The following is a 25,782-nucleotide window of genomic DNA, read 5'->3' on the forward strand; positions in this document are numbered from 1 at the left end:
GCCCGCACACATGCACCGCATGGCCGGCCCTGCTGGCTGCTGCCGAGAGTTGATTCTGCAATAAAATAAAAATAAAAAGAAGAGTAACCTTCGAGGTCAATCATCACTCCGAAAGCGGATAGTAGAGGTCACGTAGTATACAGTATGTGTACCAAATTTCAGGTCATTAGGTCAAACGGTTCGTGAGCTGCAGGTGATTTAAAATCCTGGACAGACAAACAAATAGCCACAGTAGTGTATTATATAAGAAGATATATATGTATGTACAGTAAAACCTCAATAGTCCATCACTCAATTAACCGTCAGTCTCCATTAACCGTCAGGCCCAACAATAAAAAAAAATCATCGCACACGCCAGCGCCTACTTATTACTGTCCTACTCCTGCCCTGTGGTACACTCTGAGGTCTGCACATTGGAACAACTCTCCCTTCTGCCAACACGCAGTGTTCTTCCTCAGCACCACGTGTCAGGCTGCATTTTGAAATCACAGTGTCAGTTATGTACCTTCAGCTTTAATAGCATTTCGTAGCTTTTCTGTTTTATTATAATTAATCTGCTAGACATTGTTATGGCAGATATATGTAAGCGTGTGGTGTTGGAATTGTCGCAGAAAACTGAAATTATGAAATGTTTCCAAAACGGCAAAAGTGCTTCAAGCATTGCTTCAATTTATGGAGTAGGAAGAACAACAGTGAACGATACAATGCGTGATGCTGACAAAATTGAAAAACGTGTTGAAAATGGAAACCACTGACAGTAATTCCATCCATCCATCCAGTTTCCAACCCGCTGAATCCGAACACAGGTTCACGGGGGTCTGCTGGAGCCAATCCCAGCCAACACAGGGCACAAGGCTGGAACCAATCCCGGGCAGGGTGCCAACCCACCACAGGACACACACAAACACACTCACACACCAAGCACACACTAGGGCCAATTTAGTATCACCAATCCACCTAACCTGCATGTCTTTGGACTGTGGGAGGAAACCGGAGCGCCCGGAGGAAACCCACGCAGACACGGGGAGAACATGCAAACTCCACGCAGGGAGAACCCGGGAAGCGAACCCAGGTCTCTTAATTGCGAGGCAGCAGGGCTACCACTGCGCCACCGTGCCGCCCCTGACAGTAATTTTAAAGTATTAATATTAATTTCTCCTGTATTGTAATTTTCTTCTTAAATTCTATTATATTATGTTTTGTTAGTATATAGTGACGTACAGGCAGATTGTGATGTGCTGTTTTAGGAGCAGAAAGTGTGGAATGAATTCTGTAAGTAATGGGACTGGGTGAAGGGCTTCTTTTCCGTGAGGGGCGGACACGTCTGTTAGGAGATGAGTGACAGGTAAAGTTAAGAGAAAAAGGAAGGTGCGGCAGAAGGAAGTTTTGAGTAGGGAGTCAGGAGACAATAAGCAGGAGTGCTTGCGGTACAGAAAAATTGGTAGGGAGAGCTTTCTTTTATTGTTTTGGAGGTGTGCTCCGTAACTCAGATAACAGAGTATAAGACAGGGCACCATTTGTTACAGAATGAAAACTCTAAGTAAAACGTACTTCTGAGTTGTGTTCCCAAATTACGCTGGTCATTACAATATTATATAAGTTAATTAATTTTGTTAATGCTATATTATATTTTGTTTTGTAAATAAATATGACTATTCGCTAATCTATAGTATAGTATATCATTTTTAAAGTAGCTGTTCGTTATCTGTCTTTCCTCTTATCCGCCATGGCCTTGGACCCGATCCCCCTGCTACATCTGGTAAACAGTAAACCGGGAGCAAAGTAATTGGTTGTTCTCTGTAGGATCAGGTTGTCGCACAGTGTTTAGAACATTTAACATCAGGTTTTGAAATGCTCTTCTTCATACTCTCCTGATCTCTCTTCTCCAGGATGATCACAGCTCCTAACAGCTCCTATTCTGAATGAAGTCTTGAGACTGTACCTGCGTTCTCTATACAGTAATAAGTACCTATATTTTCCATTTTAAATTGATAAATTTCTCATTTTTGTCCATCAGTCTACACCCAGTAACTCATAATGACAAAATGAAAACATGTTTTCAGAGAGGTTTTCAAACTACTAAAAATCAAAACCTGAAATCTATGATTTCTAGAAGTATTCAGACCTTTCACTGTGGCACTCCAGATTGTGGTCAGGTGCCTCCTGTTTGCTTTACGTTTCCTCGAGAGGTGTTGAGAACTTGATAGGAGACCACCTGTGGGAACTTGAATTGATTGGACATCATTTAAGAAGACAAAGACCTGAATATACAAGGTCCAGAGAATTCACGGTGCCCACAAGGCATCCTGGGTATTGTAGTTCCAGGGAACACTGTTGCTGGATCCCCTGGGGACCACCAGGGGGCACTGCAGGGTTTTGGAGTCCGTATTCTGTGGTGCTCCAACCTCACCCGGAAGCTGCTGCATCAACCAGAAGCACACCCAGGGATTAGATAAAAGGAGCTGCCCACTTAAATTGATGAGCCAGAGACAGGTGGAGGTGGACAACGCTTGTGAGGAGGAAAGAGGAGGCAGTGAGAGACTGAGAGAGAGAAGACAAAGAGTGATTGATTGTGTTATTGTGCTTTATTGTGATTGTGGCGAGAAACACTTATAGGGAAGAATTTGCCACAAGTAATGTCTCTTTGTGCTTTGAACTTGTGTCATGAGCCTACTTGTGGTGGATGTTGGGGGAGCAGGAGTGCTCCCTACTGTCCACAGTGTAAAAGTCAGGTAACAATTTAAAGGATTCTGGGAGCATGTGGAGAAAAATTCTCTAGTTTGATGAGACAAAAACTGAATTCTTTGGGGAGAACTCCAAGCACTGTGTCTGGTGAAAACCAGGCCCTTCTCATCACCTGCCTAATATGGTGAAGTATGGTGGTAGCAGAATCATGCTATGGAGGTGCTTATCAGTGGTAATGACCAGGAGACTGGTCAGAACTGGGGAAATGGTGAATGAAGCTAAATACAGAAAGATCCTTGAAGAAAACCTGCTCCAGAGTGAACGCAACCTCAGACAGTTCACCTTTTAGCATGACAATGACCTGAAGCATACAGCAACGAAAAAGCTGGAGTGGCTTTGTGACATGTATCTGAGTGGCCTTGAGCAGCCCAGCCAAAGCAGAGTCTTAAATCCCACACAACATCTGTGGAGAGGCCTGAAGATGGCAATTTACAGATGCAGCCCATCCTGTCTAATGAAGCTTGAGAGAATCTGATAGGAAGAATGAGATAAACTACCTGAATTCAGGTGTGCCAAGCATGTAGAGACCCACCCAAGAAGACTTAAAGCTGGAATTGCTCCTAAGGGGGCGATATAACAAACTGAATTATTAAGGTCTGAATACAGTACTTCTATCAATGACAGATTTCAGTTTTTGTTTTTTTGTTTATTTAATTTGCAGACCTTTCTGAAAACATGTTATTCACTTTGTCATTATGGACTATTGAGTGTTGGGCAAAATAGGAAATTCATTCATTTAAAAATGAAACCTACAACACAATAAAGTGTGTGGAAAGTGAAGGGGCCTGAATACTTCCTGAATCCGCTATGTACAAATATCTTAGAAAATGTTAGATCCCAAATGGAAAAAAAATAGTTAATCTGTTAATTATTTTACTAATTTAGCCTATTTCCTTCATACCTTAAAAACCACAAAGCATACAATTTGTTCAACACTGGTAATGTTCCCCTTTATTTTTATAGCACCTCATCATACAGTTGCATGCAAATCAAAGTGCTTCCCACAGAAACATCAACAAAAACAATAAAGATATACCATAGTTATTTGGGTATTATCATTAATTAATATTACAACAATTTCTAATAGATGTTAAGTGTACTAAATAGAAAAACAACCTTGGCATTGTTCAACAAAATTGAAATGCTAAAGTGCAAACCAAACTTTCACTTTAATTGTAAATTAAAAAAACAGCCCAGAACCACATTAATCTGTTATTATGAAGTGGATTATATAACTAATCCAAAGAATTCTCTATCCGCATGCCGTCCTAATTAACTGTTATTGAGAATATTCAGCCGAAACACATCACATACAGAGGATACACATCTATATTTTTTTAGGATGTCTGTTTTTTTATCTTGATTCTTTTATACTTTTTTTTTTATTATTATTTTGAGCAAAAGATGCTGGTTGTCATGTCACGTGTCATTCTTGTACCATTTTTGACTTGGGAGTGACGACAGTGAAGCCCATTATCACTTTTCTGAACGAGTAAAGCTGTCAGATCTCACACTGTGTATGCTGGTGCTTTCATAGCGGTTGGTCCCATGACTAAGCTTAGCTATCCCACCGCCTTATCACCCCTAAAGTCACCCACTGACTGAACGCCTGCAGCTTCACATCTTGACAACTCAGGGCAGTAACTGTTGGTGTTGAGGGTTCAATAACATCCATCCATCCATCCAGTATCCAACCCACTATATCCTAACTACAAGGTCATGGGGGTCTGCTGGAGCCAATCCCAGCCGGCACAAGGCAGGACACAAACCCCGGGCAGGGCGCCAGCCCACCACAGGGGTTCAATAACATTTAGGTACAAAATGGTGGGATAGTCAGATGCATGGCAATTATATGACTGGCATGCGGCACACATGGTGGGTGTGAGTTAGGATGTGAGCCCACCACTTTGTGCTTTCAAACTCAAGTGGGACAGAAAAGAAGGAAAAACATGTTACAAGGACATTGGACCCTGATGGTCAGTGTTTCTTAAACTGTGGGTATAGCTACCCAAACGAGGTTGCAGACATGTTTGTGTAGTAGAATTAGACAGGTTTGTCTGAGCATGAATTCTGTGGTGAGTGATATGCCCACCTCTATTTAGCACACTTTTTATTGTGGTTTTATGTATTTTGAGACACAGACATCACAGAGAACTTGTGTTTCTATGGGACGTCGGTCAAGTCAAGAGCAGGGAGAATTTTTGGGGTACCACCCTAGTAACCTCGTTTCATTAGAAAATTGAAAGTAAGAAAAGCAAAATGGATGCACGAGGCACAAGGAAAAAAGACGCTGATTCAAAATCAGCCAACAGCTCCTTCGGCTCTTTCTCCTCTCCCGGCTTTGTTGCTCTTAGACAGACTTGGGACCACTGGTCATTCGGCAAAATGCTACTAGTGGTGGAGCTTATTTATAAAATGCTATTTTAAGAAAGAAAAAAGTTATTTTATGTAAGGTAAATAAATGTCATTGACTAATTTTTTTTTTGGACTATTTTATTCCTTATCCCGAGTCATTAGTTAAATGACGGAGTTAAGCGACCATTCGCACTGTCTGCTCAAAAATCATCACACCTACACACCACATACTTATAAAGAATGTATTTCTCTTAGCTTCACAAAAACCTTATACTTAGCATTTACAGAAATCGATTTCATGTTTTGAATGATAAAAAGTCAGAATTAGCATAAGTCGTCTAATCGGGGGTATTTCATTTCGGCCCTCCCACCCCTTCCCATCAATCCCGCGTTCAATGTCATGATTTACTTCATGTGGTAGAAGTGCATAATAAATAGAAAGCAAAGATCAGAAATATTAAAATGTGTGCTTCAATTGAAATGTTTAGTCTAAATGTTCTCAATTGTAATAGAAATTTGTCATTTTTCACCCTCTGATAAAGATCCCTAGAGGGCTCAATCCCTAGTCGTCATCTTCTTCTTTCGGCTGTCCTCTGCATCTTGCTCTGTTACAGGGCTAAATTAGAGGGCTAAATCCCTAGTAGAGGATTAAAAAAATGCCTTGAAATATTTTAAAACAAAACCCCACATTGCTTATGTCTGAACTGTGTCATTTTTAAGCTTTAGGCCAACAAATAGGGGGGAACCCCAAAAATCTTGACTTCTTGCATAACTAGACATTAAGGCAAGTCATACTATATGTCATGTGTGGGGGCTTTCTCATACCGCTGAGGCAAAAGGTGTCGGTCTCAAAAATAATGGAAATGATTTCAAAGTTTTCAGAAGTAAATCTTATGAACACAATTTTTGTTCTATTACTGATACATTTGCTTCCCACTTTTCTCTTTTATTAATATTCATGTGAGAAATATTGACTGTATTACTCTGCTGTCATGATGGTAATGATCCTTACCTTGGGTCCCAGTAATGTATCAATTTTCTTATTAAAGGCCAGCAGAATTAACAAACTAATTAAAAGGGCAGGCTCAGTTATTGACACACTGTTGGACCCCCTGGTGGTCATAGCAAAGGAGAGAATGAAAACAAAACTGAGTGCCATTATGAACAACGCTGCACATCGTCGCTCTGACACAACAAACACGGAGGACTTTCAGCCAACGAGTCATTTGGCAGAAGTGTGTCAGGAAGCGCTACTGGGGGCTCATTTATACCAACGGCATCTATCTATCTATCTATCTATCTATCTATCTATCTATCTATCTATCTATCTATCTATCTATCTATCTATCTATCTATCTATCTATCTATCTATCTATCTATCTATCTATCTATCTATCTTATAGTGCCTTTCCTTTCTATCTATCAAAAAAAGCAAGAGGCCAATGAAAGAGAAGACGAGAGCAGGTCTGCTTGGTGTAGAACCACGGAGGGCAAACAGTTGAATGCCACCAAGCAGGTGGACAGAGTGTAAGGTGTGTTGAGTTACGCCCGCGGAGCAGGGTATCTGTTGTTTTGCTTTATGTATTTTTACGTTGAGTCTCCTCCCTCCACCCCGCTCTATGCATCTCTCTGTAGCTTATTTTGACAATATAGAAGCCGTTTGCTTGTACCTTTTCCTCTCTTGGCGTAACTACATGTATGGAGGGCTGCTGTTAGGGTCCCCCTACTCTCACAACAAGCTGTTTTTCAAATTATAATATCTCACCGACTGTCAACAAGTCAAAAGTAAATCCCACAGGCACTTGAACCTCATCTCGCTGCGGATGTTATGCTTTCATTCTAACCAAAAATAAATAAAGAAATGAATAAGGAAATTGCATTGAGATAAATCTATCTATCTATCTATCTATCTATCTATCTATCTATCTATCTATCTATCTATCTATCTATCTATCTATCTATCTATCTATCTATCTATCTATCTATCTATCTATCTATCTATCTATCTATCTATCTATCTATCTATCTATCTATCTATCTATCTATCTATCTATCTATCTATGTTTAAGAACTCCTGCTGTAGATAATAACCTAATATAACAGTTCTGACTCCATCTCGGGGCCAGCATATCCACATATTTAACCAGTTCATTAAACTAACTTGCACATCTTTGCAAGCAACCTGAGGAAGACCCGGTTAGGTAAAAGATGAGAAAACTCCATTATCAGATGCTAACCAGTGTGGCATGGACCCCTTCAATGTATATTCAGGGGGAGCAGCCCTGGACGGTGCAATACATCCCCCTTGACACTGGATGGCCACCCCCCCAGGGCTGGAGCGGTGCCTCGATTTCCCACAGTGCTCCATGGAATTGGAGTTGGGTGCAGCCCTGTTGGGTCCCACAGGCGCCACCACGGGGTGCTGCATTTGGGACTCCTGAGTGTCTGTGGGCAGCGTATTCGCCACACCCGGAAGTGCAGCCGGATGACGGCAATCAAGCACCTGGAGCACTTCCGGGTGGACTGTAAAAGGAGCCAGCAACTACGTCTCATTGGCCAGAGTCGGGTGGAGGAGGATGAGGTTGCCTGGGAGGAGTGGTGGTGCAGGAGAAGACGTGTGTGGTGTACTTGGTGCTTTCGGGACTGTGTTGTGCCTGTGGGGATTACCGGGAAGACGTGTCCCACAGGTGAAGAAATTAAAAAGTTTATTTATTTTATATGTGTGCCTCCAGTGTGAATCTGTGTCGGGTCGGCCGCATATATAGCACCTTATTACACCAGACATTCAATCCGAGGATGCAAGGTGTGTGAAGCAGCAGGTCCACCCCCAGTGATAACACTAGGAAGAAAGTTACAGGATCCGTGTCCCTCATCCTGCCTCAAAGGCTTCAAAGATTTAACAGACTCTGGCTGCAAATTGAATGCAGCAGTGGATGCGACGTGTTTCTGTTTAACGACCCTAAATAATAGGCCTCAGGCAGTATTACTGCAGTTATGTGACTTGGCATTTTCGGGCAGGTTCTGTCCATTTTAATAAATTCTTTTCATGTCAGTTTTAGTGTCCTTCACATGCTGTAGGATTGAACATTGACATTTGAACACAGTAAAAGCATTGCGTGTTTTGCATAAATTATTTAGCGTAATTAATGCCAGCGACTTATAAAGAACTGTCATTAAATGCCACAGACGCATTCCCTAACAGATGCAGCTAGAGGTCCTGTCTGGTTAAGCAGAATGCAGAAGGACATGGCTCCTGGCGATAAACCTTAACTGGCATCTGACACTAAAAGCAAATCTCACTTTGGGTCAGAAGCGACATTAGTGTGTGGAAGGTTTACCTATAAAGTTGCTGGCCACACCTCGGCCCAACCATGCAAACATCTTTGAAACTGAAGGAACTGACATATAAGAAATAAAAAAAAAAAAGAAAAAGACACAGGCCTTAACAAAGAAGTTGTAAATCTATCTATCTATCTATCTATCTATCTATCTAAATGGATAAAATGCATTTAGTTCAAAAGCCGGTGTTCTTACAGCCTATGATTTTGTAATGATTCTCCAATCAATGTAAGCCATTCACTTGATTTATTTAAATCACACGCTCTACCGTCTGTGCGTCACAGAAATAACAAGCCTGAACTACACACTCAACGGCTTGACTACTGTAGATTAATACGTGTCAGTAAAAGGCGTAAAATTAACGGAGGCTGCTCTGACAATATTCCTCAGTGTTTTTAATCATCAGCAGTGGGGCTAATGGAGACAAACCTGATCTTCATGCATATTTAAAAGAAACTGGCCTTCCTTGGACAAGCGGATTTAGAAGATAGATGGATGTATGAATGTGAGGGCAGTTAGGTGTTTTAGACCTCTTGGTTCTATTGGCTTAAAGGAATTGGGCCTCTACAGCCCACTCTTGCATAGACAGATGTTTTAGCAGCAAACTTTAGTGAGGAAGAATTGCAACATAAAACACTCACTGAGTAATCATCGTCACCATCAGTCCCTTAGCCCTGAAGCCTTGTGTGGATGTCCTGACAATCTTCAGCCATTCCTGTCTGCTCTGTGCTGAAAGACCGCCCAGTCCACACTTTGATGTTGTGTTCCTACCTTTGCCTCTTTTCCTTCCTCCATGCAGTGCACCCTCTAGGATGTTTTTCACATGATCTAACAATGTGCCCATACCACTTGAGCTTTATCAGCAACTTATTTTCTGTATAACACTTTCTGCTGAGTGCAGACACAGAGTGCTGTGAACAAATCTGATTTAAAATACAAGTATCAGCTCTACTAGTTACTAAATGCAGAACTGGTACACATATGAATGCAGATTTGTTAAAACACACGAAGAACAAGGTAGAAACTGATTAAACACTCTGAGGCTAAGGATCTGTGCTGGCATCCAGAAGGTTGTCGGTTCGAGTCCCAGTCACTGTCAAAAGAAATCCTACTCTGCTGGGCCCTTGAGCAAGACCCTTAACCTGTAATTGCTCCAAAGGCGCTGTACAATGGCTGACCCTGCTCTCTGACCCCAAGGGGTATGCGAAAACTAACAAATTCCTAATACAAGAAATTGTATAAAGCGAAAAAGTAAAGAACAAAAACACAAGTGGAAACCAACAATATTTGTCCATTGGTTAATCGAACAACTATAAACATTTAACAATGGCGGAGATTAAAATTGTAAAAAAGGAAGTCACAGTCCTGGAGACCTCAGCCAGTTGTCCGCTGACCCGCTCTTGGGTTTTCTATATTGAAGTCTGTGCTGGCCATCCAATCTAATAAGAGAAACTTTCCATTCAGTGATTCCAACGCTCCTTTATCTGAGATGACTTTTCCGTATGCAGGAAAGCAGCCTGGCAGTAGAGTAGTGGCACCAAGTGCAGATACCGAGAAGAAAAACAGATCAATAAATATTGTATTACTTATTTTTCTGCACAAATACCTAACAAAGAAAAATGCAGTATGCACAGCTAATCAGCAGCTCTAGTCAGGGTGTGCCAGACCAAAGTTGTGAGTCTTCCACCAGGATTTAAAAGCTGAGACTAAAGGGGCATCTCTTATATCAGCAGGCAGGGCTCTGTAATTAAAAGCTCAACCCCCAACTGTTATTTTATTAATCTTTGGAATCTTAAGCAGAATGGCATTTTGAGATCTTAATGTGCAGTCTAGTTTGTAAGTAATGATAAGTTCAGATAAGTAAGCAGGACCTCGGCCATTTAAGGCTTTAAAAGGAGGATTTTGAAATCAACCCAGAACGTAACTGGGAGCCAGCATAAGGACTTGAGAACTGGAGTTAAGTGTTTGCACTTTCTTCTTCTTGTAACCATTCTTGCAGCAGCATTTTAAATTAACTGAAAGCTGTAAAAAGAGCAAGCTGCATAAAGAGGACAGGATGGGTGGAGTCAGATACCCCTCACTGGACGACTTCTTCTGGATGTGGGAACAGAAAGAGATAATACTGTTATCGACAGCACCCCATCTTGTCCCGGGGTGGGACTGTTTATCCAAAATGAGTCAGAAGGGTGATCTATAGACACACATGCGTGAAAATAGTAATTTTACCTCTTTGTTCTCTGCTGCTTTGGATGCTTGCACCTTCTAATGTATTATGACTTTCTTTGTAAGTCACTAATGGTGTCTGCTAGATAAATAAATAATAATATTTCATTTTTGGAAAAAACATTCCATCTGCTGTAGAGGAGAGGCACTGGAACTAACAATGAAATACTGTTCTATATCAGTACCATATACAGTATACTTGCGTATAAGTCGGATCTTGAAACCCGAAAAATTAATAAAATCAGACCCCGACTTGTACGCCCGTTCAAAAATGCAACACTTACACTTGCATCGAATTTTGTGACAGCAGCACAGTTACTGATTTCTTTCGCTAATTCAACGACATTTAATTTAAAACCAGTTTCATTTTCTTCTGATTGAACGCTCCATCGTAGTTGAGAGATGCTCTTACAATAAAGATGTATGAGGGTGTGAGATACAAAAAACACAAAACACTGCAAACGTCGCTTCAGAATAGTGCGGGTATTACCGTGTGGTCACGTAGGCACAATACATAGATAAGAAAAAAAAAAAGGATTTGCAGAATGAACTCCCTACCAGTGACAACAGCAAAATGTCAAATTAGTAACAAACAATCACACTGCTTATTGTAGATCTTAGCTATCTTTAACTAAAAATGTGTAATTTCTACATGTACATTTGTGATGTAAACTTAATGCAAAGCAGCATTCAAAGCTCCTTGGCCACAAACGGTATGAAATCATCTCACGTAAATCTTATTAAATATATTTTCTAGTGCTGCTCCATGTTGGGTAAGCTTGATCCCGATTTTGAAAAACTTTATTTCCTCACAAGAAAATATTCCAGTATCTGAAATACATGAAAGCAGAATTTGAATTTAACAGAAGCATGCAGCTCTCGTCCTCCTCCCACCCAGACTGTTGTAACCAACTTACATAAACGCCTCTCAGTGGAGTCTACGCTACAATCCCCAGTAGCTATGACTGCTTTTATGCATAATTCTTAGTTTTGTGACATCCTATTATACCCATGCAAAGGTCTCCTCTTTGGGGAAAGCAGATGTGTAATGAAAAAACAGCTGCATTGAATGAGAATCTGAACAGGCTACTCCAGAGGGAAATGGCTAGAAAGATGATTTAGGATGTAAGGAAATACATTAAAAATCCTGCCCGAGTTCCACTGGTATAAAATAAATACCCACCTAATAGCACCTTGTAAAACAGCAAGAAGAATTTAACCATCAATATTAAGAAGTGCAGCATTCAAACCTGCGACATCTGCTGCTTCTAGATAATCGTAATCATTAGCAGCCACTCAGACTTCTCCTTTAGCATAATCAAATGAGCTTTTGGTTTTTATCCATGGGAAGGAGTCACATGATCAAATCCCAACAAGAGGCAACTTTCAGACGCACCGCTCAGTCATGATACTTTAACCAAGCTACTATAAGGCTCGTGTTCTAGCGATTTTCAGTTGTAGCCCTTAATGACCCAATCATAGCAAGTTGAAGGTAGTCGTTGTTGGCGGCACACTCCCATGTGACGCACCCAACGACTGAGACCACCTAGTCAGTGACTGGCAAGGATAACATCAAACAGGTTTGATCTGCTCTTTGGTCGCAGGGGCGGGCTCTTTGTGTGCGAGAGCTGAGAACCAATGAGCATTCAGCAGGCAGTGCAATGCATAGAATGTATGAAGAATGCACCATAGCTATTAACCCTTCACAAAGCACCAGTGCAGCACTGGCTCCGTCAGGTATCACGAAGGCTGTGGCCTTCATATAACAACAACAACAATATCTATACTAATAAAAGGCAAAGCCCTCACTGACTGACTGACTGACTGACTGACTGACTCATCACTAATTCTCCAACTTCCAGTGTAGGTGGAAGGCTGAAATTTGGCAGGCTCATTCCTTACAGCTTACTTACAAAAGTTAGGCAGGTTTCATTTCGAAATTCAAAGCGTAACGATCATAACTAGAACCTCTTTTTTGTCCATATACTGTAATGGACTGCAGCTCGCTGGCCGTGGGAGGCGGAGTTGCGTATCGCGTCATCACGCCTCCCACGTAATCACATGAACTGACTGTGAACAATCAATAAATAACTATAATCGTAATAAACGAACAAAAAATAGCGGAGAATCCGCGGATTACATAAAAGAAATGGGTACCTGAACAGAAAAGTGAGTCTCAAATACCTACACAATAACTATAACAATCGTAATAAACGAACAATAAAACAATACAGAACCGCTAAGCAAGGAGAAAGGACGGCCTTATATGGCGTTTGTTTATAAAACAGCGGACAGGCTGTGTAAAGGCAGCTTCACAAAAAAACAGATCCTTAACAAATTGTTATTGGTATATTTTCCCTCAATTTAAAAAGGTTTTCTTTTCTTCTTAATTAAAATTTAAAAGCAATACTTCACTGCTGCGAAACACGGGAATTTGGCTATATGCAGTGAGTGTGTACGCCTGATGAGCCCAGAATTTGGGCGAAACACGTGTTGCGTACTCTTTGCATTATTTGACAGTAAACTATTTTCAACCATTCTATGATCTGCTTCTCACAACTGAGGGCACCGTGGCGGATGTTAGCTGACTTGCTGGCCAACCATAAGCGTTACCTGGTAGGTAACCACCCATACAATCAGATTGTGATTCAGACTACGAATGCCGTGAATATATATATATATATATATATATATATATAATATGTGAATGTATGTATGTATGTATGTATGTATACATATATATGTGCATATGTATATATATGTGTATATATATGTAGATATGTATATATTTATATATATATATATATATATATGTGTACATATGTATATATATATATATGTACATATGTAAATTTGTATATGTATATATATATATATATATGTATATGTAGATATGTGTATGTGTAGATATGTATATATATGTATATATGTATATGTATATATATATGTTTACATAACCTCTTTAACACACTACCTCCACTGCGAAGCGCGGGTATTTTGCTAGTTTATTTATATAACACATTTTCATACAGGTGATGTAGCTCAAAGTGCTTAGTTCACATAAGTTCACATAAGAAATTTAACAAACGAGGAGGAGACCATTCCGTCCATCAAGCTCGCTTGTTTAGCTAAGCTGTCCTAAGATCTCATTCAGATTCTTCTTAAAAGTCGTCTCACAAGCAGAAGAGAAGCTTGTCTGTTTGAAGTCTCATATTTTATATATCATAACAGAATGGAAAAATAAATACAGAGCAGAGATTGCTGCTGAACTCACTGCCGCTATTTGACACTTCAAGAAGCGCCAGCTCCAACAGGCACCACGAAAGCGGCTGGCAGAAAAAAGGGGCGAGCACGACTGATCGGTCAGTAAATGTGACGTGGGCTGCAGTTTATAGTTTTGTAATTTGACATGGTGCACTGATGAGACTGGTGACTGTGGCCAGCAATAGTCCACAATAAGGTGACATAGGCTTAATGTAACATTCACTCCAACTAGTCACCCGGACAAAATCAAACATGTTTGAGTTGACTATAATGGAAGCTTACTGCTCTCTAATCCTCCTCCATGTTTGATTTTGTCTTTAGTGGCAGGGGTGGGCTCTGTGTGCATGAGAGTTGACAACCAATGAATGCTAATCCGGAAGTACAATACATATAATGCAATTATGAGAAATAAGGAACGCAGGTGTTTTTGGACCTTACAAATGGAAGAGAAGCTTGTCTGTCCGATGTCTTGAATTTCACACAAGAAATTATAAGAAACAAAAGGGGCCAAAGTGGGGCTGAATCGCCATACCCTTCATACGGCACAAAATGGGTGAGCACGACTGTTAAGAAGCTTGGCATGCAGTTACTAGATGTGACATGCCTAGTGATTTGCAGTCATATAAACTAGCCTGGTCCAAAGATAAGCTTAACAATGGCAGTCAGCCAATCTGATATAACATCTGACCAGAAGTCACATAATGTGACATCAGCTTTAGCCAGTCACGCCAAGGCAGCTGTGAGCCATCATTGCTAGACACTGTGCCACCCTCCTCTGTCTTTAAATTCTGAGCATTGTTAGCAGATTTCTTGGAAAAGGTTAAGCATAAAAAGCTGGCATACATGCCGGCAGATTGATTTTCAGTTGTATTGATTTTCAAATTTCATTCATCAAAACCAAGGTGTACAAACGTGAACTGTCATTATATAAAAAAGAGAAAGTTTATTACGATGAAAATGAAAATGCATTTCTTCTTAGCTTCCCAAACACAGAGGTCAAGAATATCCATGACAGCTAATAGTTATAATTTGGATGTTGTAACGTGCTTGTGATCATTTTTTTCATGCTCAGAAGCCCTAATAAAAACATTCTAGTGTTTATTTAAATTGGAAGGTATATTTGTGTGACTGTCAAGAGGTGAAAATGTGTAATTTACGTTTGTTTCTTTTTTTTTTTTTTGATTGTATGCAGGTACTTCCCCGTCAAACCTGCGGCTTGTTCACCCATACGATATTCTACAAGGAGTACCCAGGGGGTCCCAAGGAGCTGGACAAAAGCATCAAGGGAGGGGAGCTCTTTCTGACAGTTCTGCTCAATCCGGTAGGTGCCACGCACATCTGCCAAGTCAGTAGTGCCCCAGCACCATTAAAGGGATGAGAATAACTTGGCTCGGTAATGGCGCCTCGTGGGTTTTCTGCACACACATCTGGCTGGCAGCATGTGTTCTTTGTAGCAGGAGCACAGAGGGCTGCGGCAGTCGATGCTCAGTCCCATGGCATGTGTTTCCTTGCCTTAATAGATAAGGGATCAAGCAGCCCTGCACAACATCTCGCTATTAAATTCGAAACCTCCAGATTCACAATATTTAATGGTTTTTGGCATGCAGAATATTTTGCCTGTTATGATGATTACATTGCATTTTGCAATTAATTAGAACACTTTTTATAGAGATTAATATGTGGCATATTATCTATGCTTAGCAATTAAATATAAAATTGGAGGTGAAGAAACGTCAAGGCTTCTGATGGCACATTGGGCTGGTGTTGCGAGTTTTTAAGACTTTTCTAACACTTATAGCGATTTTGTAATTTTGGTGGACAGCTTGGTGCCCTGGTGTGTGGTTGGGGTGTGTGTGTTCGCCCTGTGATGGGCTGGCGCCTTATCCGGGTTTTGTTCTTGTTTTCTGCCCTATTTTAGCTGTGATAGGCGCCAGAAAACATCCGCGACCCTATTCAGGACTATGTGGGTTAGAAAGTGACTGTTTTTTATGATTAAGGCAATTCCAGTTTCATCAAAACTTAACGATTCCCTGAAACCCACTAGATAAGGTCATGTCCACACTTTTATATTTTTATTTAAAAACCTAGGCATTAGTCTCCGTTTTCACCTTTCATCCCCACTACCCTAGCATTTTCAACCCCTGAAAGCAAAGACTTCTGAAAACGCTCTCTAGACGAACATACTTATAAAAAAACAGCTCAGTATTATGGTGCAGACGGACAAAAAGACAGTTTTCCAAAAACGGAGACTCTAATCGCACTTCAATACGTGTGTGTGTTTATTACGTGGCCCTTCCCTGATTGGATGCTTCCCATTACACCGTCTCATTCCCCGATTGGCCACTCTTTGCAGAATAAAAGCGTATTCCAGCGTAGCAGACATAGAAGAATTGCTTTCCATGACACTTGTTGTGTTGCTTATTTGCAGCCATCTAAATTGTGTTTGGTAAAGTTTAGGTGCTGTATACATTTGTAAAAGGCAAATAATTCACCGGTCTCTATAGCTTGGCCGGAGAAGCTACCATCCTGTTAAGGATCGATGATTTTGTTTACTTGCCCAGTGTAGGCAGACGATTGCGTCATTTGCGTTTTCATTCGTTTTTATTGTGGACGGAGATGTTTCCGTAAATCATGTGAAAATGTTAGTGTGGCCATTTTTAAATGCAAATAGAATAGCATGGACATGTGCAAAAGTCGAAAAACCCTTTTCATATTCATTAGTGTGTAGCCGAGTCTCATTCTTCAAATCTTTATAAATGTTTTGCTTCACCATCCCCAAGAAACACATTAATGACTTAGTTATGTTAGAGGTGGCTGATGTTATATTGTGTGCATATGTAACTATTAAAATTATGATGTGTACTTCCAATTTGTTATCAGAAAAGATTCCGGCCTATTATGTGATTTCTTTGTTAAACATATGCATTGATATGAGTGTTGTCGATTTTGACAGAAGTCAAACGGAAGACGGGGTGCCAACTTTGAAAAAAATTCAAAAACAACAACTGAAAATGATAAGCGAGTGTTAGCGCCAAGCTTACAATTGTGAAGGCTTTAGCCGTTGACTTCACAGTGATAGGATCTGCAGAGTGGTCTTATCACAGGATGAGAGGTCCGTAACGTGCTGCACTGATCTTCTGAATGAGACGCCACTTCTCGAGTGCCTTACTGTTAGAGCTCCCAGACTCAAAGGGGCGTGGTCTGCTGCCATCAGTAGGCGTCTTCTCGGAACTGTGGGTTATAAGAGACACACAAGAGTTAGCGATCTTGCCCCCTGGTGCCCTGGAGTGGTAGTGCTTACCTCAGATGAACCTGGAGTGTATACAATTGTTTTGTCTTGGTAGAGTTCTCTATTACTCTTCTTTCCCCTTTTGTATTCTTTAATGTGTAGCCCTTGTCAGAATGCCTCAAATCTCATAGACTTACCACTGTTAATTAGGTATTGTACTTTATAACTTCTCCCCAACTTCCCTTCTACATATATAACCTCGGGCAATTAGGTGTAGTAAAAGACAAACAGGAGTTAAGTTGCACTTTAAATAATGTATTATTGATAATATTCATAAATAATAACAATAAGCAAAGTACATGTGAATATTGGCAACCATACATCCTGATAAATGCAGATGTGTAGTTTCAGGTGGCACTGACTTGTTACTTACTTAAAATGTCTCTAGTTAAGGCATCATTTAAGGTCAGCTTTCTTCAGGACAGGCCGAATGCCTGTCTCAATATGGCTACCGAGCTGTGCTCTTCATTATGTTGTCCTTTTCATGGAAATGTTGTGAAAGATGCTCCTTCATGATGATGTTGTAAGAGAGAGAGGGAGGAATAAAGCAAGCAAATCTAATGACTCTCTGTCCAAACCCTCCAGCCAATAGGGCGTTGTGGTACTTAATGGCTTCTGATTTTAAACAAAACAGCCAACTTTAGACCAATAGAATTGTGGTGCGACACAATGGGTTTCACACCTGCCCACTAAACCATTTGTTGAGCTGATGCTTGCCTGCTAGGTAGTCTGGCTTTCCTGTGGGGGTTGATTGAGAGAGTCCTGCAGAGAATCACTTGCCAAACTGGTTTTAGGCACTTCTCCGACTCTGTCGTAAAATTCACTATCCCGACTTAGTCAGTAAGGGGTTGGGGGGGGGGGCATAAATATGAATGCTTCTCACTAATGAAACACTAATATCACATTGTTTTGCCTAAGTAACAAATAAAGACATACAAAATATTTATCAACTTGTATACAAAATTTTGCACCACAACAACAATTAATTACGTATAACGTATTTTTGGCATAATAGTAGTATGATGTGCCTTAGGCCTGATTTTCAGCATGGAGTTTATTATGTATGTGTGATGTATTTGGCTCTGTTTTTGAGTGCATTATGTTTGGCATGGCAGATTTTAATCTCAAGTTCAAGTTTACGGTGAAGTAAGCAGAGTGCAGTGGACATTTTCCATGAATTTCTGACCAACATGTAATATGTTACCCCTCTCTGGTGCGATGATCATTAATTACTAGTCAAATAAGTATCTTACCTTGAAACCTCCGGACTGTCCATTTTATAAAACTGATTGGGTCAAAAAAACACAAGAAAATGTTTGCTTCAATTGACTGTAGATCGTATGCTGGAAGCTACACAGGTCATCCAGCTACAGGGTGGAGGAGGATGTGAACAGCTTTTTACAAATGATTTGATGTTTAAGTTGTATTACATTAACTTACTTGTAGTGTAAATTACGTAATTTCTTCTGCTTCAAACATGTCTGGCATAACAGCCTACACTTCATTACATAAACCACATTTTTAGTCAGTGCATCTCTGTTTCAAAGACCATCATGCGGTGCTTTAAAATGCAGTTAAGGAGACAGAAGAAAGTAGCACAGAATGGCTAAACTGGCATTACGACCAGCAAAGGGAGCAGCTTACTATGAAACTGGGCTGAATGGGGGTCTTGTGGAGAAACTCCACTTAGTTCATCCTTCTAAAAGAGTAGCAATGTATGTCTTTCTATCTTTAATGCCCCATATTTGACTCTGCTTTTTCCAGTTTCTGATCCATAGTGTTTTATGGCTTGAATGGGTGTTTATGACTTAATTATACTGTATAATATACTTAAACACTGTACATAAATGAACTCATCACTGGACTGTTGCTGCTTACCAATGTGTTTCCTTTTATGAGAATATTAGTAGGTTGTTGTACCGTGTTAGCCCTTATGGATGTGATGAGAATTCAAGCAAAATGACACCCTTTATTGGCTAACTGAACAGATCACAATATGCAAGCTTTCAGGGCAACTCAGGCATCTAAATTACGTCTTGATTGAAGAAGGGGCCTTAGCTGCCTCGAAAGCTTGCATACTGTAATCTGTTCAGTTAACCAATAAAAGGCGTCATTTAGCTTCACTTCCCATTGCTTTTATGAGAAGAAAAATGCAGTCAGTGGCTTCTGAACCTCTGCATGACTTTTAGTGTCCTAGCACTTCCATGGAACGAGAGATGTTCACGTATCTGGGATATAGTCAGGTCACTCCAGTAGGTGTGAACAAGTCCATCCCAGCAAATTCTAAGGATGGCGTATTCAGGTTGGATATGTGGAAGGGGTTTCTGCATTAAACAACCGGATTAGTGGTAGCTCAGCACAGATGTCTCAGTCCCAGGCTTCTCATTTGTTCTACTATTCATCTGTCTTTTCGTAGCACCAGACTAGAGTAAGATGAACAGGGTCTTATTTTCCTCCTCGTTCTACCAAAACTGTTCCCTTAGCTATGGTTTCACTAGTTATAAAGTATATATAGGATTTACAGTACTCTATTTCACAGGATTCATCACATCCCAGTCATTGCCTCTTCCTGCTTTTGCCATCAAGCAAGAGATACAGAGCAATGAAAACCAGAACACATCGCCTTAAAAACAGCTTTTATCCAAAAGCAATCATGGCCCTGAACTCAGAATAAAAACTGCTCCGTATCATTCTCCCAATGTGCAACATAGACTTAAGTCAACAAGTGCAATTTGTGTATTTTGTAAAGTACTTTTATTACTATTCGGTTTGTTATTATTTTCTCTCTTCTTGTCTTTTTAACTCTTATTCCTCACACTGAGTCGACTGCACCTTCAATTTCGTTGTTCCTTTGTAAAAGTGACAATGACAATGTCTGTCTGTCTGTCTATTGTTACTGATATACAGGAAAAAATCATTTCAGGAGGCTACGTAGCACAGACCTCCTAAAACGAAACATTCCAAAGGGTCTCTGCCAATGCAGGCATATTTTGATTTGATACACTTTATTAATCCCTGGGGAGAAACTGTATTTCTGCGTGGAGGTCAGAGAGTAGGGTCAGCCATTGTACAGCACCCCTGGAGCAGTTTTCAGGTTATGTGCCCAACTGAGTTGGATCCCTTCTGGCAGTAACGGGATTTGAACCGGCAACTTCCCCAATTCCAGCACAGATCCTTAGCCTCTGAGTCGCCCTTCTTGTCTGAATGTTTATCAGTCTGCCTGCTACTACAACAGATCACTCAGCCTTAAGTGTATTACATTTATACTTTATGTTTCAAGTAGCATAATGCAGTTTCTTTCCCATAAAAGCTGATTGGCATAATAACAAGCAGTTTAGGCCTGACAACATGCAAATTAATATCTGAGCCACATGTCTATTTTATTAAGATCCAATTTATTAAATGTGCTTGTTATCTTGTTATTACACTGTAATTAATGCATTATGTATTCTGCATGTCTGCTTAGTAACGTAATTCATTTTGAAGGACACAAACAATTTATATCTGGTGTAATAACAAACTACGCTGTGCCATTTCCTGCTTTAATGTCATTCCTTCAGTGGTATGTCCAAATGTGTGTTGAAGATGAAGTTTATTATGTTCACAGCTGTAATTTATTTGGCATAGTAGCATACGTTATATTATGCACATTATACATTTTTTTATCTGTGATATATCTATGAGCAACCCAGCATTAAAAATTGTCAATCAGGACCCTATAAGCCCATACACTGTAGCAACATGCAGTCTTCAAGTCAAAAACCGTTAGCAAGAGTCAACAGTCGGCCTGCACTGAGTGGCCCACCAACGTTAGATGGGACAGTTACAAGCAGGCATTGGGTTTCCTGCCGCAAGCCTCGAGGGCTTCATCACTGGACTTGGTATCAACCACAGCAACCACAGAAGGGAGCTTGAGTGTCTTGGGAACTCTGCTCACTGCCAGTTTCTCAAGGTTGTGGGTTCTGCCTGCTGGAAATCTTGCTTTCTTTCTGCTTGCACAGCTTTGATCTGCAAGAAACTGAAAGCAGTTACAAGAACAAAAACCAAAAAGTCCATCTGAAACTCAAATGACTTCCTGAACTGGGGTCTGTTGGTTATCTTGCTGAAGTGAGAATGGCACCGAGTTCCAAGAATAAGCTGGTGCCCTAGTTTCATCATCACTTTGCCAAGGCCACCAGACTGGTAATGTTATGAATCTCCTGTAAATCAGATGCACTTTTTTTTGCCACTTATTGGAAGAGGAATGTCAACCGCTAGCCAAGCCGCCTTAGAAGTTATTTGTGAAACCCAGGTGTGTTGGTAACTAAAAAGAAATACATGTAAAAGTAAAAGACCCCAAGCCAGCTGTTAAAAGCATAACTGGGATGCTTCCAATGATTTGAGAGTCACTTATAAAAGGAGATTATAGATACATGCACAAATATGCCCTGAGGTGGAATGGTGTTTCATCCGGGTTTGGTTCATATCTTGTTCATGAGACTGCCAAGTAAACGCTCCAGCACTTCTGGGTGTGGCCAATGTCCAGGCTCCCCCTGGTGGAGGCCACGGGTGGGTTGAGCTTCCATGTTCATAACCCGCTGGAATCCAGAGGGGCCTGCCCTCTGTCTGTCCGGGGGAGAAACAGTCTTGAAAATACTCTCTCCCCTCGTCCTTCCATGGTCTGGGCATCCTGGCCGGGTAAGGGCTTCGGCTGTCTGCTGCATCTGTAAAGACAAAAAATATCAGGATTTGGGGCACGGCCAGGTTGCCCTGTTTATTTTTGGGGTGTTTACAAAAATCTGAATACAAGCAAGTCATGTGCAAACTGCTCAGAGCCACTGTGCTGAAAGATTGGCACCAAAATGGGTCAGATATCTTGAGAAGTGTCTCTGTACCAGGTGCTGCCAACACCACAGCTGGCTCTGCTTCTTAAAATCTTTCCTTGAAGAGCCAGAGATTGCATGCTTGACATTTTGGGGTTGGAAAAGTGGGTTCAGAAAATGGATGAATGTCTTCCTATTGGCACGGTGCATTTGTACATCCGTCTCACTGGCTCTTTCACAGAGTTCATAAGTCAATATCAAGCAAAGGTTTCTAACCAAAAATCAGTCCGAAAGCCCAAGCAGAAACCAAAAAATAGAATCAAGAAAACTAAAGTGAGAAATCTGTAGTTTGGAAAGACAAAATGAGCATAAAGCAAAGAACAACACAAGTTAAGTATTTGTATCCGATGTATCAGGAAGTGCATGACCCCTGATCTTTAAACCCTCTGTTCAATGACATCATGGGTCGTGACCTTCAGTTGTCCTGCACAGCAACACGGCTAGCAACCGTACACAAGCCAAAATGGCATCGAGATGAGATGCTAAAATAAACAGATGTCTTGAAATACGTTTCAAATCATTTTTTAAGGAGTAGAAGCAGATTCGACACATGTCAAAACCATTACATCAAGTAAGAAATTCCATAAAAGGTACGTAATAAACTAGGAAAAATCTCAAAGGAGATCAAATTGTGACAGTGGCATCATTTATCGTTTACTTGATTCACCCTTGTCTTATTTTGTATTATTTTGTTTTTCTTTTTTTTTTTTCTAGTTCTTTAACCTCATTTGGGAATAGGGCTCTCAGGTGCTGAGGTCATCAGTACCGCAGTTACCTAACAGGACTATTTAAGATCCTCACTTTCCTTATAAACTTGCTGTGACGTTAGCAATTGTTTGCTGCTGTGTTATTCCACCATTTTTTTCTGCTGATTCCTTTGTTAAAAGGTTTAGTGATCGTTTAATGTGGTTCTTGTCTCTTGTGGAGTGGTGCCTGGTTTCCTCCAGATGTGACAAATAAAATTGAGACCAAACAGTTCAATCTCAGTTAACACATTTTCCCCCCATAGTCGGATGCTGCCACCATCGTGCTCTATACCGCTGGAATGGTATTGCACAGGTGATCTGGTTTCCTCAGACATGACATTAATATTGGCTTCTTCTGAGCAGAGAATCTTGCTTCTCACAGTCTTAGAGTCAATTAGCTACCTTTCTGATAACTCCCAAGTGGGCTTTCATGTGTTGTCTGGCCACTCTGCCCTAAAGCCCATATCAATAGTGTTCAAGTCGTGGTTATCCTTCTGGAAGTTTCTCCCATGTCCATACAGGTTCTCTGGAGCTTAGCCAGAGTGACTATAAGGTTCTTGGTCACCTTTCTTATCATGACCCTTCTCCCATGATTACTCTGTTTGGCTGGGTGGCAAGATCTAGGAAGAGTTGTGGTTGTCCAAGACTTCTTCCATTTAAGAATTTTTAAGGCCACTGTGCTCCTGGGAACTTGATGCCGAAAATGTTTTGTAGCGTTTTTCATACCTGTGTCTCAACACATCATTCTGTCTCTAAGCTCTGCAGGCATTTCCTTCAACGTCATGTCTTGTGTTTTGCTCAAATGTTGGACCTTCTATAGACAGGTGTGTGCCTGGTCAGGTCTAATCAATTGAATTGACCATAAGTTGATCCCAAACAAGATGTAGAAACATCTCGGTCATCAATAGGATGGGATGCACCTGAGCCCGACTTCAGGTCATGGCACAGGGTCCGAACACGTGTATCAATGTGAGACTACAGTTCTTTATCAGTCAGTCAGTCAGTATCCAACCCGCTATATCCTAACACAGGGTCACGGGGGTCTGCTGGAGCCAATCCCAGCCAACACAGGGTGCAAGGCAGGAACAAATTCCACTGCAGGCAGTTCTTTATTTTAAATACATTTGCAAAAAGTCCTAAAATTCTGTTTTCTCTTTGTCATCCTGGGATATTGAGTGTTGATTTGTGAATGTGAAAAAATTTAAGGAGTCTGAATACTTTGTGGGCGGCACGGTGGCGCAGTGGGTAACGCTGCTGCCTCGCAGTTGGGAGATCTGGGGACCTGGGTTCGATTCCCGGGTCCTCCCTGCGTGGAGTTTGCATGTTCTCCCCGTGTCTGTGTGGGTTTCCTCTGGGCGCTCCGGTTTCCTCCCACATTCCAAAGACATGCAGGTTAGGTGGATTGGTGATTCTAAATTGGCCCTAGTGTGTGCTTGGTGTGTGGGTGTGTTTGTGTGTGTCCTGCGGTGGGTTGGCACCCTGCCCAGGATTGTTTCCTGCTTTGTGCCCTGTGTTGGCTGGGATTGGCTCCAGCAGACCCCTGTGACCCTGTGTTCGAATTCAGCGGGTTGGAAAATGGATGGATGGATGAATACTTTGTGGAGGCAACTGTATATAATAGTGGTCTCAAACCGCAGTGGCTGCAGGTTTTCATTCTAACCCTTTTCTTAACTGGTGACCAGTTTTTGCTGCTAATTAACTCCTTTTCCTTTCATTTTAATTGACTTGTTTTTTAAGATTTGTTCTTCTGAATTTCTTCATTGTTCCTCTCAATTGCTTTATTTCTTTTCTTAAACGGCACCCAAGCAGAAATGAAATGTGAAGTGAGTGAGCCAACAGAAAGCCAACTAAGTCAGAGCCTCAAACTCCAACCAATTTCACTCCAACCAGTTGCTTCATTAGGCGCTGAGTCTTGTCGTTAAATAAACCCGTTCTTTAATTCCGTGGCTTGTTGTTGCTCTCGTGGTGCATTAGCAGAAATTTCTGAAATTGTCAATTTTCTCTTTTCTAAGAGCACTGATAAAATGTTTTGGGGACCTGAGCAGATCAACTTTCCTGAGACCTTCATCTTTCTTTATTTTCAGATATTGTATGATGGTCATAGTTTGCTGGTTCTGTTTTGGTTCATGTTATATCTCATTATTGTTTGGGTACTAATTAAATAAAAAAATAATTCAGGGGTCTGAGTCTTCAAGAGCAAGTCAAATAAAATGAACTCAAACAGAAGTTAATTAGCAGCAAAAACAGGTCACTACCTAAGAAAAGGGTTTTAGAATGAAAACCTGCAGCCACTGGGGCCCTCCAGGACCGGAGTTGGAGACCACTGGTATATAATGACCAGGCCTGAATCTAAGCCCAGTCTCCTGAAGCTGCGAGGATGCTGCCATAACCTCCACACCACAACATCATGACAATTTTTTAATTATACTGAATGCTTTCAGGACAAAGTAGCCAAATCCTCTACCATCAGTCTTAGTATGTATAAAGAATGTGAGAATACCTTCAATAGTAGAATCCAGTTTGCACTGCAGCTATTTTATTACAACAGCTTTTTTTTAAATTGCTGTTTTGCCTCACTTGGAGGAATAGAAAAATGAAATTGACAAACATTAATTCAAGTGTACTGACCCAGCTCCCTCCAGCTACTACACTGTGTCCATGAGGAATAATCCGGCCTTATAGCGCATGCAGACATAGCATTTATGTGTCGTGAAAATATCTCATTCCTTCATACAATTCAGAAATGCAACCAACACATGAATAAGAAAAGAAAAATCATCATTATTATCCAGCCAGATTCGCTCTTCACCAGTCCTACAGTCTGCACCGTAACCACCTTGTCACTGCGTGGCAATAAGGTGACAGACATCCATAGATTGAAACAGTAGGCTTTGCGGCTCGTGTCTTCCTTTGTAACATGCAAAGCATACCAACAAGAAACCTAATTATGTCTGAGCCA

The 25,782-nt window shown here is 40.9% G+C and overlaps 1 protein-coding gene across 2 annotated transcripts in view; it reads left to right on the plus strand.

The window, feature by feature from the left end:
- Positions 1–25,782, plus strand: part of ndst3 (N-deacetylase/N-sulfotransferase (heparan glucosaminyl) 3) — a 492,579-nt gene that overhangs the window by 259,938 nt on the left and 206,859 nt on the right. For both annotated transcript variants that reach the window (XM_028804992.2, XM_051930171.1), the window contains exon 6: positions 15,119–15,247. In XM_028804992.2, the coding sequence (XP_028660825.2) occupies positions 15,119–15,247 (129 nt within the window). The remainder of the gene's footprint in view (positions 1–15,118; positions 15,248–25,782) is intronic.

This window comes from Erpetoichthys calabaricus, chromosome 7, assembly GCF_900747795.2.
Source record: "Erpetoichthys calabaricus chromosome 7, fErpCal1.3, whole genome shotgun sequence".
Classification (NCBI taxonomy): Eukaryota; Metazoa; Chordata; class Cladistia; order Polypteriformes; family Polypteridae; genus Erpetoichthys; species Erpetoichthys calabaricus.